Below are 17,655 nucleotides of genomic sequence, written 5' to 3' on the forward strand. Positions count from 1 at the left end.
AAGTGAAACATGCAAAGTTTAGGAGGTAAACCTGTTGGCTTGCTGAAAAATTGTGCCTGTGTTTCTTTGTTTCATCAAATAGTGCCAGAAATGTTATTTTAGATGACATTTTTTCTTTCGTTCAGGCAGCCAAAAAGCTATTTTTCGTTTTGTGCATGTATTATACTTGAGGGTGCTGATGTGTCACTAGGTCATTTCCTGTATGATGTTAACATGCTGGTTCTAAGACTACAAAATATGTTTTTCAAGGAAAGGTTGCAATTTATAACAACTTTAAACTTACTGTTGTGCCTTTCTGTGCCCTGTGAAGACATGCCCACCATTGGAGATGAGAAACCGAAACTTTCTTTCAGGCCACGGATACAGAAACACTGCCCTGTAACAAGTGTGGGTCAGCCTTTGCTTTTCCGTGGCCCCTGCAGTATTACCGATGTCACCTCTGTGCTGGTTCACTCATTACTGAGTAGAAAGTTCAAGTGGCATAGCAAAAAATAACAAAAGATGCCGAATTGTTGATGGCTTTATGTTCAGGCTACTGACTGAATTTATTATTGTCAGTTCTGTACTGTCAAATTACATTCTTTGCATGATGAGTTTGGACCCAAGCCAGAATGGGGATTTATGTAGTAAATGTTGCTTTACAGTTCTGAAGTACAGAAGCAGTGCTCTGGAAGAAATCTTTATGCCTGACCTGCTTTTCTGTCAATTTATCACTCTTCCCCCCAGTTCCCTGTGGCTGTTCATTATATATGAGCCAATTATATATGGGCAACAGAGAGGCGATTGCCTCTCCGGTACAAGCATCTTGCTTGGGGCCTGGCTGGCTGGAATGTGCTGTATTCTAGGAATTTGGTAGGTACGTGTGCTTGCACAGCGCTAGGTATACGCGTCATTTTGAATGCGGAACGTGAAGAGGCAGAATTTGACCATGCTGTTTGACTTCCCCTCCCTCAGTTATACAAATGTTGCTCTCTCCAGTGAGAGAGTACAACTACACTCTGTGCTGGAGAACCACAGGACAAATGTTTCTGGATGAAAACAATTCCAATGGTAAACTGGACACGTGAGCTGCGCTGTTTTGTTTGCCAGATTCTTCACAATCTGATGAGTTCTTACAGCATCTTCCTTGGTGTTCTCATGGGACTTCTTAAGGGGAAAAAAAATCCCACAACTTTTTTTGAAAAATGTTTTTTAATGGACAGACTACCCATAGTTTTTGTCAAAGTTTGATGACTTAAGGGAGGTCCCTCCACAGCTAGCTAAGCAGGAGGTCTCTCACTCATAATCCTCACTTGGCGTCAGAGTTAGAGAGCACCAAGGTCAGTGAGATAGAAGTGATAGAAAGGAGGACCTCAGGCAGTGTACCTCAGTTCTTCAGTCGGAGCTAGGGTTGTAGGGTGGTGGCAGTGTACCTCAGTTCTTCAGTCGGAGCTAGGCTTGTAGGGTGGTGGCAGTGTACCTCAGTTCTTCAGTTGGAGCTAGGGTTGTAGGGTGGTGCCAATGCACGTGAACTGCACGTGTCTCAGTGCACTGTGTCTAAGTCTCAGTTTTGCTTCAGCTGTCGACTTCTGCCTTGCAGTTAATGTAGACTTCTGGGTAGGCTGCAGTGAAGCCTCAGCATTATACTCCTTGTGATGTGTTGCCATCAGCTTGGCGTCAGAGTTAGAGAGCACCAAGGTCAGTGAGATAGAAGTGATAGAAAGGAGGACCTCAGGCAGTGTACCTCAGTTCTTCAGTCGGAGCTAGGGTTGTAGGGTGGTGGCAGTGTACCTCAGTTCTTCAGTTGGAGCTAGGGTTGTAGGGTGGTGCCAATGCACGTGAACTGCACGTGTCTCAGTGCACTGTGTCTAAGTCTCAGTTTTGCTTCAGCTGTCGACTTCTGCCTTGCAGTTAATGTAGACTTCTGGGTAGGCTGCAGTGAAGCCTCAGCATTATACTCCTTGTGATGTGTTGCCATCAGACACTGAATATCTGATGTTTTTCTGCACAAATTATGAAGCTAAACAGAATCATTGCAAAAAAGGATAAAGATATGCAGACAAATCTGGCTTAAAACTGTTTTGGTTTGGTTTGTTTTTTTTTGTACTTTGTGATATTTCTGTGCCTGAAGCATTATTGTTTGTACTGCACGTATGAGACAGCATTTCACTAGCTATGACATCTGATGGCTCAGGACTACAGAAATCTTAAGCTGACATTGGCCCTTAGGTTAAAATTGGCTTTAAGGTTATGCAGGTGTATTTTGATGCTGGGTTAAAAGATGATGGCACTTACCAGATGGCTTATTAAAGCACAGAAAATGCTGAGAGTCTTGAGCTGTGTAGAAGGACCTAGCTGTTGCATTTCAATGTATGTTGCTGTTCTTTTTCCTCTTAAAGTCTCCTCTATTTCTGAAATCTCACAAAGTAGTATTAAAATTGCCTTAAATACAGAAGGGAAGTTTCCTGCTGGAAAGAACCTGGTGAAAATACAGATTTCATTTGGTATGTGGATAATGGAGGTAGGTGAAGTGGGAGGAGGCCCAGGGTGCCATGCTGCCAGGATGGCGTATGGGGGAATTGCTGCTGGAACCTGACACACTTGCAGGAGAGATTAGCATTTTCCAGGCTAGAGGAGAAGGTAGGTTTGAGTGATTTAGAGATGGTCTTAAATCCTGACGTCAGTGGTTGAGGAATCTGACCCCTGCAGTCTGTCAGTGGACTCTGGAGTTACTGAAGGGGCATATTTGTTCCCAGGAATCTGCAGAAATGTGCGATGTGGAACAGAATTTCTGTCCTCTTCTCTTTGGAAGGCTGCTTAGCTGCCTGGATATGTTTTTTCCTCCCTTCAGCTGGATATTTTTTCATTTAAATTAGGGCTGTAAATGTTCTGGGAATATGTGCAGGCTTTCTCCATTGGAAAGCTTTTCTCCATTGCTTCACAACTGCAGACTCACACTGCGATGAGAGCTAGTCTGTGGTCTCATTTTATTTATTAGTATAACACTGACCTGGAAGAGAGAAAGTGAGAAGGGATTCTGTAATTCGTGACATATTTGACACTCTATTTTAAAAAGCTGATAAATTGATCTTTATTTTGTGTCCTTAATTGGCAGTGTCACTCTTGGAGACTGGCTAGCATGTGTGGTATTTTGGGTGTTGCCTCACCTTTGTGTATGGGACCTGCAGAAGGGCGGACCTGTCCATTTTAAACTATAGCTTGTAACGCATTCTCCACTGTACCTGGATAAAGCTGTCGTTAACTAACACTGCCTTGTGGTTTCTGTTGGCCAAATATTTTTGAAAGATTGTATCTGGAATTATTTTGCTGTTAAATCTAAAATGACACACTTTCTTCCCTTTTATGTTTCATCATTCCCTCTATTTTAGGTCAGATGATTCATCTCTGCGTTACTGCTTCTGCATTTCCATTGCCTTAATTGGGTCTTTTGGAGGCATTACAGTCTATATGGAATTGACAAATGCTATTTCTAACAACATACAGGTTTGTTCCCTTCCCCTCCCTCCTTGTCTCTCTCTCCTCTGCATTCCCTGCTCTCTCCTCCTCACCTTTCTCAGTCCCAGGTGGTTTCTTTCTTCTTGTCTTTACTGCACTACACCTTTTCAGGGAGTGAGCTGAAGGATTTAGCTCACTCTGCTGCTAAAATGTGATTTGTTTTCTTTAGCCTTGAGTTAGTTCAGAGGAAAGTCCTTGTGACTTTTCACGCTGTTTTGCAGTTACAGCCAAGTACCTACAAGAACCCTTGCAGGCAAAGGATGTCAGAAGGTGTCCTGGACCAGCATGTTTGCTGAGTATTTAAGATACCATGTCAGCAGTTATTGCTACTCATTTTTTAGCATCAGGTCCTAGTACACAGAGGGTGACTTGGTTGTTTTTCTTTTTGCTCTGTCCTTTTCCCACCAAGGTGCGCCTTCAGCCACCAAGAACAGTCCTTCACCTGAGCACGTACTTGCACGGGGACAGCAGTTGCTTCTGTGTACAGTGATTAAAAACTGGACTCAACCTAATTGCATCTCCATATGTCAGTTGGGTGCAGCTGGTGAGTATGGAGAGGCCATTGCAAGTGTTGTCATTAACTGTAGCTTAACAGATTCCTGCTTGCCACCTAAGCTGAAAAATCTGGCTGGAAACATGTTTTTAGGCAGTGGTGAACAAAATAAAATACCACTAGGAATGGTGAACAGCAAATATGTTAATATTTAAAAATGCGATCTATGATGCCAAATTGTTAATAGATTTCTGTCCAAAAATGATGTATGCATTTACATTTTAAAGCATTTGAAAATGAAGTGGATTGTATTTACTACTTAGACAGATCTCTCCACTTGGGAATTAAAAATTCTGAAGTTAAAGAAGACTATTGCAATCATGTAATACACCTCTGCATGTAAATAGTCCACAAAGCCCTTCATCAACCATGCACTGAATTTATAGCTTCTGGTAGAGCTTTCACCTTTCCTGCTTGCTTGAAAGTCTTGAACCTTTCAAAATCTCCAATTGAAAAAACAAAACAAACAAACGAAAAACCCAAGGAGCATGAAAAACATTTTAAGCAAAAAGGTAATTAATGTTTTAGCAAAACCCACTTTTCCCATACTGGAAGCTGTAACTTCAAGAAAGAAGAAAAAGGCAGGCTTATTTTAACAGCCAAGATTATTAACCACTGGAAAAAATTGCTGAGGACTGTGGTGGCTTCCCTGTCATCAGGACCAGGTTCCCGTCTGGAGATTGTGGCACAGCCCATGCATGTGTCTGGTGCGTTCCCACGGTTGTGGTGATGTGTCTGGAGCCTGTGGAAAAGCCTCAGCAGGGAGCTGACCCTCGCAGGGCTTCTTGAAGCTTTGAATGGGGCTGCCTGAAGGGTGATGTGGAGAGGGCATAGCCAAGCTCTTAATTCCTGCTAAACTGCACACTGATTGTTGTTACTCGATAGCTACAGATTTTAGTGAACTAAAGAGATTCGTTTGTGTTTTTTATTCATCTGCTCTAATTTCTGGACATTGGTTTAGCTTCAAGTATGGGCTCGTTGGAGTAGAACCTAGGCAAAACTTTGCACTGTGTCACTAATGGATGACCTAAAAATAAATTCATGGCATTCTCTCAAGATACAGTAACCATTTCCTGTTGCCTGGCAGTATCTCTGCCGCTGAATTCAGAACTGGATGATGCCGTGCAGAAAAATTTCTTTACAATTTTCCACTGTGATTCCCTCAAGAGGAAGAACCCATGGCTTGTACAGAGAGAGCGAACGTTAATGACACCTTCTATTCATCTTGGCACATTTATGACCAAGTTTCTGGACCTCTTTCTATATTTCCATAATATTTACTGAAAGACGTCCTTGTGGTTTCTCAAACTCATACCACTTATTTTCAGTGGGAATTAGCATGAATTTACTCTAAATATAAATAAACTACAATTTTAGTTTGTTTTTAAGTTGTCTTCTTTTGATAATTTTGTTTTCACATGGCATGCAAAAATATTTTCCCTTCAAGAAGGACTAAGAATTTTTCTAATATATCTCTAGGTTGCAGTTTATTAACCATACAGTATGCATGGTTTGGTTTAAAGGGAACTTCATACTCCCACAATGTCCTGTGCTGTGTAGAAGAATGTGAAGACCTTAATTTCATAGTGTGCTTCAGGCAAGTAAGTGGCTGCATACCCCCGTGAACAACAGTATTTACCATCACTTGTGGGACTGGGATATTTCTGTGCCTGAATTCAGCCCCCAACAATGAAGAGGACAAGCTGAAAGTCTTTGTTCTCCTAGAATATACTGATAAGAGGAGGACAAAAACCTTCGTAGTTTCTTGGGCTGGGATTTTTCCTATGACCTGGGATACACCCAGCATATTCCTTCAACCTGCATTTTTGGGGGAATACATTAACACTGGAGATAGGCTTGTAGGTACTGACTCCATGGAGAAGATCATGAAATGAATCATGCAGAACCACTCTGATGACAGGCCATGGTGGACCTATTAACGCATTTAGAAAGGAAATGCAGGCTAAAATCTAGAGTTTCAAGTAGTTTAAGGCTTTTTGGTTACTGCTGTTATTTTAACATTTGGTCAATCCCGATGATAACAGTAAAATTCCAAATCTCCTTTTATGGTAAATTCTATTAGAGTGGATCCTACTGTTGGTGGGAGAGGTAATCAAAATTAGGCTTAGCTGGTGATGAGCTCAACTGAGCCGGTGAGATTTTGTTCTTGTTTTTCTTTTGTTTACATGGTAACTGCCTCTTTCCTTTTCCTATACAAATGAAGGTCATGTAGCACAGCTGAGATGTGCTGCCTTTTATTTGCCAGAAGAAGCTGCTAATAATTGAATCACTTGAACACTGAAATTTACAGGCAAGACTTTTCAACGGAAAAAATATTAATATGCTACAGGATGAACTTTGTGGCACGTCAAAACCACCCCGTCACAGCTACCTCCTAAAAATAAGGATTTATTTTGTTCCTGTAGGAAAGGTGATAAAGTTGTCCAAATCAAAATTCACCTTTCGAGTCACAGATTTTTTTGCACCATCTCTATAATTTCAAACATAACTTCAGCAGCAGCTTCTTTTCATGGTACAGGAAAATTATTCAGACATCAAACTGATTCTAAATCAGCCCATCAAATACTTTTTGAAGGGAACAAATTTTGAACTGATCTTTAGACACACAAACCCAAAATACATTTCATTTGTTTTCATAGCAGCTAATTGCATAATGGGGTTTAGCTTGAATGCAGAGAGCTGGCAAGAATAAACAAGTTAATGAGGTGCTGAGGGACTTGCCTTTATGGTGCACATGTAGAGACTTGTTAAGGACAGAGGCTTAGACTAAACTGATAGATTAAAGCTTCTAGGGGGTGTTTACAACATCCAGCTCAAGCATCCGATGGGCAGGGAGCCATGTCCCTCCTCACCCATCGCACACAGTTGTTGGAGACTAATGCAAACCACTGCTTCTATTTCTTTTTTCCCCTCCTTTGTCTCATCTCCCAGTGCCTTGGACTGGTCCTTCCGTGCTGCAGTTGCTTTCTGTATAAATTGCCGTGCTTGAAGAGTGTAATAATCATGGTCGAAAAATGGGATTTGTAAGGTCATGTTTCAGCAGGCCGATACAATTCCGTAATTTTTACTGTAAATATCAAGTGTTGAATCAAATAGAATTCCTCTTGCAATGGTGGTATCTTTGCACATACGTGTAAATACATGTACATATCTGTGCAGGTACCTGTGTCTGTCTTTATCTACATGTGCATATGTTTGTGTGTGAATATAAAAAATATATCTCTGTAAACATAAATGTGTATAATGGCAGAAACATGGTAAGGAAAGACCCAGGCAAAACATTAATCTGCATTTTCTATTCAGCCTAATAGAAATATAAAAGAGGAAAATCAGAAGAGGACCTGAAAGTAAATCGGATTAAAAAGACCCTTCTGCTTGGATAATCATTAGTGCTCTTTGTAGGAATGCAGAAAAAATTTTGTAGGAAGTGGGCACTGAGTTATGTGCATAACCCTTACCCTTTTGGGAAAACAGTAATCCCAAATTTATTTTCAGATAACTCTAGGTTGAAAATCAGCCCATTTCATTAGGGACAGGGTAATTGCATAATATAGGCACATGACTTAAAAGTTCGGATATTTGCTTTTAAAAAAGGAAGATAGCCCTCCCATTTTTGTGCTTGGCACAGCAAAAGGAATTTGCCTTTGCCTCCTCTTGATCATATAGCCCTTGCAGGGTGTTTCAGCAGCATCTTAAAGGCAAAAATGTTCTGACTATTCCTCCTTTTCTCTGCTTTAAGGACAAGAGAATTACACAGAGCCTGTCTTGTCTGCTTTCCATCACTCACTTCGGCTCCTCAGAGTGTAAAACTGTCTCAGCCATGCCGTTTTTTGACATGGAAATACTGCTTTAGTTGTGACCATATGATAAATGCTTTCTTACTGGACCCTTGTTATCGTAAAGATACACTTGTTACCATGAGGATGCTTTTCCATGTCCTTCCACAGCGTGAGGTTTCCATGTTGCTGGTAAGGAAATGTACTCACCACGTCCTGGGGGAAGCACTGAATCCCAGCACTGACGTCAGGGTGATTTTCTCAGACTGATGATTAAGGGTCTACCCATCTGCTGCTGCCTATAAGCCCTCAGGGCTCATCACATGAACTTCTCCAGTGCCTAAAGTTGTCTCAAGTATTCTTGTCCCTCTTGCTTTTGGAAGTACAATGTCTATCAAACCCTGCTCTTTTGCAAGCAGGGAATGATGTTGCCCTTCAATGTTTTCTCTCTTAGGTGCGTGGTTGCTTAGAATCAAGGACATGTAGGCAAAGCATTCATATACTCTCGTCTTCAGCTCAACTTTTGCTTTCCTAAATCCATTGCAGCTAAGGCACGGACGTTTTGTAGACTGTCCCAAAGCCTTTTCGGACTTTGCTGGTGGGCCTGGTCCATCCATCCCATCAGATCTCCAAGAAGAAAAGAACAGTGAACTAAATGAAAATGTGCTAGATGCAATCCTATTTCATTTGCCTCCCAGTTTTATCTGTCATTAAACTGATATTACTGATGCGTGTAATTATATCACCAGTACTACCATTTGGGGGAGACTGATACACCCTTGACTTCCACCTTGCAGTGAAAATTTGAGGCATTAGATCAGTTCATGAGCTCTGTCTCTTGAGTAGGACAATATTCAGTAGGTTTTAGAATGTGATCGAAATTAATTGCAAAGATGAAGAGTGATGGAATATGTGTGCTGATATTTATACTTGGCATATGAATGATAAATGGAAGTTAATCATGACAACTGTGATGTTCCCGTCATCCTTCAGTGGTAGCATTTTCATTATTATATCTATAAACTTAAGGCCCTGTGATTTTCTGCAGCAAATAATAAAGAAAATACTCTGCCCCAGAGCACTTGCAATCCAAATATCACAAAGGACAGAGTTATGTGCCTCCTTAACCACAGCCAGATGTTTGATTTCAAGGATGGAATTAAATCTATTTTCACTAGGGAATTTTTCTCATGCAGGAGGTCGGCATGGGAGAAAGCATACAGGAAGTTTCCCTACTGGCATTTCTGCTAATTAAGGGTGCACAACAGATTCAGTAAATAACCCACTGTTTTCACAAGCCAATAAACATTTTGAAAACCATCTCCTTTTGAGCTTTAAATATCATCTCTCAATATCTGTCAAAATGTGTTGGGGGTTTTTTTGTTGGGTTTTTTTTTTTTGGTTAAATAGAGTGAGATAATTTTAGTTGCGGTTTTTGTGGTCTGAAAACTAGAAAGAGAGGAAAATCAACAAAATTATTTTCCTCCTCTTTTACAGTGCACGACCACATATTTCTCTTCACCTGAGAATGCCAAAACCTGGTGTGAAGTCTCTTTGCTCTCCAAACATCGAACCTCCTTTCCAGGCATCTCTACTGTTTCCTCATTAGATTTGCAGAGAAGGTGATTGATTGTTTTTTTTTTTTTTTTATGGATTACCAAGATAGTGATGCAATATAATCTTTATTCCAAACCAGGCATTTAAATTTCTACTCCTCCTCTCAGGACTATGGTATTGTACAGAAACTGCCAATGTTTATGTCGGCAGTTGATGCTCTTAGGAGGTAGGAATGATTTTCTTTTCCTGAGTACCTGAAGAAGCAGATGGTGTTAATCTAACTGAGGCAGGGGACGCATGTAGGAGATGGTGTAGAAAGAGCTGCAGCTTTCCTGGCATCAGAAGTGGAAATAACAGTGCTGAGAAACCGCGGAGGCAGAGTGGTTCTTCCCCAGTATAAGGCAAAACTCAGACTCTGAAGGTGGAGGATTCCTTCTGGCTTCACCGTCCTGCAAAGTACCGCCATGCGAGCCCTGTGGGCTGATATCAGACTTCCACTCTTTCGTTATGGAATTCACGGGTACTGATGGCATCAGTGCTGCTAGCATGCCGGAAAGCACTGTGCCAGTGGAAAGCTGGAGCTCTGCTTTCCTCTGTTTAAGCAAGAGCTTGAGCTCAACAGCTGCTTCAGATGACTGAAGTCACTTGTTGGGTGAAACCATGGTGAATGTACACGTGTCAAAACTCAAAAATCAGAGCAGGATGCTCATAGCCTCCTGCTGAGTAATTCAGGGGGTGGTTTAGCCCTGTAGCGCCTTCTGGCAAGTCTGAATATATGTTCAGACCTGGCTTGGTTCTGACACGCACCTGATGCAGGGGTTCTTACAAGGAGTTTGTAATCTTTATTGGGGGGAAGGGTATGAGCAAGGGCGTGGAAAACCCATAGAATCTTTAATTTTAATCACAGTGATGATTTAGTATCAATCTCAAACCAGAAATAATTCCAAAACAAGAGGTACATTTGACAGCAGGCCAGCATTTTCTTTTTAATAGAAGAGAATAAAAAGAAAAGCATTTCCTCACTGTATACAGTGACATCTCTGAAACTACTGGTGAATTTTCTGTTTGTTCAGATTCCTTCGGAGACACAGATTTGGGTTTATAACTTGTCCGGTCATTACATTTTGGCAGAAAGATTTAAACTCTTTCTTAAAGCCCAAGCTTCCTTTCCATATTTTTTCTTAATCATTTGGTGTTTAGTCATTTGGGGATTTTCTGCCCACTTGAAAAGCTCCCTGCCTCCTTTGTGCTTGGTAATCCAGCGTTTGTCTGGGTTGATCACAATTAGAGGTGTTAACAGGGAGAAAAAAAGAAACAGTGCACCTCCCCAAAACAACTTACTGCATTCTGTCTTCTAGACAAATCTATTCCAGTGTTTGTACCTTCTAACCAGGTTAAAACATGCTGGTTTTTTGCAATCCTTTCCTGAAGTCCTTACTCAGTATTCACACGTTAGTGTGAATACTTGCCCTGTCTGTATTGTATGTTCCCTTAGTCCGGCGTTTCTGCTCTTCCCTCATGAGCTTCTCTGCTTTTGGTTGAGCTGGCTCAGGAGCATACAGAAACAATTTTCCTTTAGGTACTTCAAAGTGAGAAGCTTCCTATAAGCATTTAAATGTAATGCATCAATAAAACATCTTACACAAATTGTGAAATGTTTTGGGGGTTTTGGACTATAGATTGGCTTCTGCAACAGTTTAGAAAAATCTCACATCAGAAAAATGTAGTTGGGTCTGTGTAGGTGGAAGTGAGGGGCAAATCTTATGTTGACTATCAGTGAAAGGCAGATTGTGTAATGTGGTTTGTTTATTTTGTACTCAAATCAACTTAACAGAAGCAAGTTTTGCATGTGTGTGCGAGGGTTGGTTTCACATGGGGAATTGCCAGTTGCATGCCCAGTCCTCTGTCCTTCCCACCCGTATCCTGGCTGTATATCAGATGGACTTAGGAGGGATAAGAAATGGGAAGTCATCCTTCTTCCAAGAGGAGCAGCAGGTGTCTTCAGTCAAATAGGGGTTACAGGCTGCGGCACTTCCACAAACCAGTGAAGTCTGGCCGCATCTGTGGGCTGGTTACTGGTGTTTGCAAGATCTTGCCGTTCTTGAGCCCCGTGATATCGAGTCATCAAGGAAGTGTGAGATCAGTGTCAGTGGTTTGTTCCTGGGCCTTTGCTGCAAGGATCCGATGGTCCAGCCAGCAAATCAGAGTGAGGAGGGGCTCTTCGTCCCATCACCAAGTGCTGATGAAGGCCAGGCACACTACTCTTTGCTGAACGGGACCTTCAGGTGGACTTCACCCGTGTAGCCCATGGGTGAAAGCTGAGCAGGAGACCCTCTGGCTTTCCTTCCAAGTAAGCCTGCGTAGCAACACCTGCTGCCTAGACTGCTTGCTTTCAAAAATGCCTGGGTTTAGAGTTAAAAACAAGAAGCACTCTGCGAAATTTCTCAGAAGGGATTTACCTTCTTGCAGTGCTGCTAAGTCAGGTATGAGGTGTGATTGAGAGTCTCATCTGGTACCTAACTCAGTGCTGGGAGCGGGGCCATGCCATCGTAGCACTGAAGAAAACAAAAGCTTCTCTGTGCTGAGATCTCACAGCCAAGCGCTCAGTGGGAGGAGCGAGGCCAGGCAGAGGTTCAGCATGACCTCCGCCTGACTCATAGTTTTTCCTCCTGTTACCAATAAGAACTTTTCCCTCATGACTCACTTTAAAACAGTTTGTGCGTATTCAGGGAAAAAAACAAACATCAAATTTTTTCCTGAGGAACAGTTTGTTGGTGAGACAGAACAAAGCAGTGAGTCCAGTCAGGGACTGTTCTGCCTGCACAGTTGAGCTACTTAACATTTAGGGCTGTAAGCGAATGGTTTTTTACTGTCATTTGTGTAGGTTCCTTCATCTTTAATGCATTTTTTTTCTGAAACACATCAGTTACATAAGCAATTGTTATTATTCCACTTTTTGGATATTCATCTGAAGCTCGGGGAAACAAAGACCCCTTCAAAAAATTGCCAGTTTAGCTGTTGTCCATCCTAACATAAGCCTAGCATATGCTGGCAAAACAGTACTTTTACTAGTCTGCTTTTTTTTCTCAGGTAACATAAGCAAAACCGTATTTATAGTTTTACAGCTGTGGCTTTCACAAGGTCTGAAATCCTGGGCTTTCTTCCCCCTCCCTGACTTCATTGTAGAGGCAAATACGACCAGTGTGACTTGCCTGTGGCTGCACAACAGCTCCGTGGCAGGGGCAGGGAATCAAGTCCCTGGGACTGTGGGCTAGAGTGTGTCTGTGAGAGCTGAATAGTTCAAGTTTCTGAGGAGTTCAGTCCTCTGTAGGGGTTAGCCATTAAAGTCTCCGTTATATGTATTGATTTTCGGAAGATTCAGTAAGTTTTTATCCCAGTGGCAGGAGTGATTTATTTTTTGTCTTTAGCTGCAAAAAGGTTATTTCTGGCTAAGTCAGCCTGTCCCTCTTCTCTAACATGTTTTGGCCTTGCTGACTGATTTAAGCCAGTTTTGACAGATCAGCTGCAGGCTCAAAGGCAAGTAAGTTTCTATAGGCTTCACGAAGATCAGGAGTGGGTAAGAGGAAAGATACGTTAGCAATGCACCGCTAAGGGAAAAACCATCTTGAGCTCAACCCTTAACAAATGTCTGAAATGTCACAGCAAGGGCAGTTTTTAAGACTGCCCTGATGGGGAGACAAAATTCACGTGGATGTCACAGGCATCAGGGAATGCAATTCTGAGGCAGAATTCAGACAGAAATAAGGTCCATCTTGTCGCTTTCAGTGGCAGCTAGAGTCACGGCTTCACTTGCCTCTTCCTGACCCATATCAGTTTATTTCTACTGTGAGATCCTCAGGTTTGGTGCCACCTCCATCTCTTCCCATGGTGTGCGGCAGCCGTAGTTGGGGCTTTCTCAGACTGACAGGCTGTAATCAGATTGAAATGGTGGGAGTCTGGAAGAGGTGTCTGTTAGAAATTTGCTGACAGCTGATTTTGAGACATCAGGTTAAATGATTTAATGGTTCTCAAGCTTTAGGTCCTATACATCCACAGGAAGGCGTGCTGGCTTCTGGAGCACAGCAGAGCTATTGTTACATTCTCATGGAGCCCAAGTGCATAGTCCTGTTGCCTGCATGCAAACCAGTCTGTCCTGAAATGTCGTGACCATTTTGGGCATCTGAAACAGTGATCACTTCACAGACAAAATAATGCAAAGCAAAAAGAAATGTTCCTTCTGTGCCAAACTCGTAGCCTAAAGATCTTCTAAGTGACTAATTAAATCAAAAGTGAATCAGTTTAAAGAAAAAAATGCCTACGAAGTACGGCGAGAAAACCCGGTGTCAGCTGCAATATTCCAATTATTGATAATACAGACTAGGAGAGTCAAATGCCATCTCGAAAAATCTGCTTCTTGATCCTGTAAAATCATCCATGAATGGATTTTGACATAGCTTTTGTTTGCACAGACCTTCGTGGTATAAATTGCATACTTTAGGTCAGTTCAGATGTTAAAAATGTAACTGCAGAAAACATAAACAGCAGAGCCAGGAGAACTGATCAGCTCCAGGGCCGGAAGGGCTGTGATGAGCTCCTTCCAAAGTGGAGTCCAGCTCGCTACCAGCATCACACAGAGAAGGCTTTTACTCCACTCCTTGTCTGTTCCTCTCTCCATTGACCCTCCTCACCAAGAAGAGCAAGAGTGAGCAAAATTTCTGCTCGGGTCCTAAGATAACACCTAGTTGAAAAAGGACATAGTTGAAAAAGAGAAAAAATACGAAAAATGTGTCTATGAAATACAGTAGTGCTTACTACAAATATAATTATCTGCAGTCAACCATCGTGTACAGGTGGTCAGTTTTCTGAGCCGATCAATGAATCTGTCTAGTTTCCCTGCAGGAGACTCTGTATCTGCTTGTGGAAGCGCAACTCGTTACAGCCACTGCAGTACTGGGAAGAGCTCGTGCTGCTGCCTGGGGTGCAGGGCATCATCTTAAACTTGCTGCAGTTGAGGCAGCACAAGAATATGTTTGGAAGATGTGACGATAGCATGGTGTGAACATAGCATGCATGCTTAATTGCCTGAGTCATCTCTTCCAGTATCCGCATGGCTAAAAAGTAAGTTGCTGCACACCTGAACAATTGCAACTGAAGAAATAGTGCAGATATGAAACAGAACCTCAAATAATTCGCGAATTACAAGGTAAATCCTGAAATACGTAACTTCTGTATCCATCACTTGTCCATAGATCATGAAGAGAAAAAATTCCTGTTTGCAGATTGAATTTCACTGACTCAAATCCTATTTTTGTTTTGTTTTGTTTTGTTTAGTCGTGGGTTTTTAAGTCAGATGGCATCCTCTGATGTACAGCCTACAGCCAGGATCTCCTTGTTGCCTCCCTGCGCTGACAGGAGATGTAAATGTGGCACCTGAGGGTGCGTGCAGGATAAGGGATGCTAAGGTACACGTTCTCCATAGACATAGCAGTTATGTTCCCAATCCAAAATATATTTTGGTTTTGGTGGTTTTTTTCTGGTTCAAATATTCTCCTCTACCCATTTTCCCATTTTCTGTGAGAACGTTTGTCAACTGAAGCCTGGGCAAGCCTTCATTTTTCTTACTTTTTTCTCTTTTCTTTTCCCCCTGATTTTTTTTCCAAGCCAGAAGAACATCACACAAGTGCCTTGACACTACATGGAGGTCTGGCTCTGCCCTCCACCAAAGGATCTGAACCATCCTGCGACTCCTCTGTTGTCTCCACATGTTCTGCAGAGCCTCAGCTCTCCTATCCTACCTTGTTGAGTGCCGATATGGTGATTGCCTGACAGTATTTTACAGAAGCAATATTACTGATATTCTGAACATACACAAATAAGAGAGTTTCTGCTTCCAGCTGCCTGACATGTCACTCTTTCATCCACATGAAATTGTCTACAATACTGTAATATGTATTTAGGTGCTGGTCTGAACATACTGCCTCAGCTCCACAAACTGTGCCTGTGTTTCTCCATACATTAGTGTCAGGTCCTAATAAAATATCATATTGTATTTACTCCTTTTCTTTGCATGAGCCAAGTGATATTACCCTGGAATTATCGTACAGCTTGCATTGTAAAGATGCAGACACTTCTATTGCCTTCATGATTTACACAATGAAAAGAAGGGGATTTTTTTTTCTTAAATCTCCTGATTCATGCCCTGCCTGATGAGGTTCTTGCTTGCCTAGCATTGCTCTGGTATATGTGATGCTGAAATTGCAATGAGGAGCACACTTTGACATAGACATTGGCTTTTACTCTTAGTTTGTTTTCAAGATACAGAATTAAAGACCTACAAAATAGTATCACCTGATGTGCGGACAGAAACAAAATTAAAGGTACGTATACCTGACATTGGCTTCTAGCTGTCAAGTGTTCAACGTGCATGAGAGAATAAGTGCTTAGAAGGATAAACGCGGACTAAACCAACAATTTTTAAGTGCCTTTTTCTCAGCGTCAGGCCGGGCGGGGGAGCCAAGCTGAGCAGGCAGAAGAGTCAGGTTCCCTGGGGAGAGCGTGAAGAAGAGAGAATTGGCAAAATTCCCCCTGGAGCCTCTTTGTTTCTGTTGCCAGTAGTTATCACGCACCTGCAAAAGGTAAAAAAACAAAGCACCTTTCCCCCCTAATTCAAAAGCTTACATGTAAGGACGATCAAGCTCTACCACCTTGGACACGAAGCGGTAGCAGGATGGATGGTACAATGGCCAGGATCGCTTTTGTTTCTGTTCTCATCCTCTGGGCAGCCACACGGCAGGGAAGGGGAAATGGAATGACAGGTGAGTGATGCGAACGCGGTCAGAGGACCATGGCTGTTGTGTAGGACAGCTTGGTTTGAATGCGGGGTGTCTCTTTATTTGAAGTAATCTGGCCAAGACAGCCACTCTCCGGAGAACTGGCAATGTCTCAGCAACCATTTGGGAATCCTCTGTTGAGAATTAAACAAAGAAAATCGAACCAAGCCAAAATCCAACCTCTGTCTCCAACTCTTCATCGCCAGGCAACAGCCTTGTCATTTCCTTTGTATCAGAAATGAATGAGTAGGATTGCTCTTTGTGTTCAATAACGAGCAAATTTTTATGAAAATTGTCTTTAAAATAAACTTTTGGAGGAAATGGTGTAGTAATATTACTGGCACATTCCCCAAGATGCATAAAATGAAGCTGTAGAAGACATCATTAACTTTCATCAGTGATATGGGCTGTGATTTGGAAAAAAATAACCCAAGTGCTAGGTTGTATCTGCTAAATTAAATCCTCATTTGCCCTTAATTTCTGGTTTGATTTATTTAGATGAGAAAAGATCGTTATTTTTGTCTGCTTTTTACTGTATTTTTTCAGTTAAGTTTTGCAAGTCTCAGTTAAAATACAAACCATATTTCTGAAAGAACTTGCAGACTTTCCTGTTATTCTGTCAAAGCCACATCTGAAAAAGAGGCTTGTACACATTTGTGGTCAGCAGAACCCCCATTCTAATGCCATTTAAAGTCAACGGTGTTGACTTGAAAAAGAACTTAAAATCTCCAGGAAAATCAAGCCCTTAAGCCATTTTGCTTCATGTTTCAGAGCTTTGAGCTTTTAAAGCTGAATTTGAATCTGCGCTCCACAAACCTGTTCCAACAGATTACTTTTAAGGTTACGTCAAGACAAGAAAGGGGCTTGTCTTTGGCTTTTGCTGTTCTCTAGCAAGGAAAGATTTTGCAGATCCCAGCTCACAGTTGCTTTTCTGGCACTTAAGCAGAGAAGTTTCCAGAACTGCAGCTATATCTGTGGCATAAATTCTATCAAGCATTTTTTATTGCTGATTTTTTGATCACTTTCTCAGTTCTGATCTGAGTTTTACCTCGAGTTACAAGCAGCCTGCTCCCACGCAGACTTTCTTTTCATCCTTTCAGTATTTGTTTCTGTTAATAAAGTATCTGCTTTAGTTGTTTCTACTCTTGCTTAGCACAATGAAATTTTTACTTTCCCTGACAGTGCTGAAAGCTGGTGTTTTTTTAAGATAAAACCCTAAAGTCCAGAGATGATAGGCATTATGTCACCTTACTAACGTCAGGTGACTGTCTTCTGCTCTGCGATTGACTTCAGCTTTGCCTTGCTGGAAACAACGGCTAGCGTGTTTGAATTCCATTTTATAGTCCTGTAATCCCATAGGTGAGGGTGATGAGAACAGAAAGCCAGTTGGCTGAAAAGTCCGAATTGATCTAAGCCACATTGC

At 41.8% G+C, this 17,655-nt stretch overlaps 1 protein-coding gene across 1 annotated transcript in view; it reads left to right on the top strand.

The window, feature by feature from the left end:
• Positions 1–16,141: 16,141 nt before the first annotated feature.
• UMODL1 (uromodulin-like 1) overlaps positions 16,142–17,655 on the top strand; it is a 55,059-nt gene continuing 53,545 nt past the window's right edge. The window contains 1 exon segment of the mRNA XM_010131073.1: positions 16,142–16,217. Within this exon segment, the coding sequence (XP_010129375.1) occupies positions 16,142–16,217 (76 nt within the window).

The sequence above is a fragment of the Buceros rhinoceros genome, unplaced genomic scaffold (assembly GCF_000710305.1).
Source record: "Buceros rhinoceros silvestris isolate BGI_N320 unplaced genomic scaffold, ASM71030v1 scaffold10422, whole genome shotgun sequence".
Lineage (NCBI taxonomy): Eukaryota > Metazoa > Chordata > Aves > Bucerotiformes > Bucerotidae > Buceros > Buceros rhinoceros.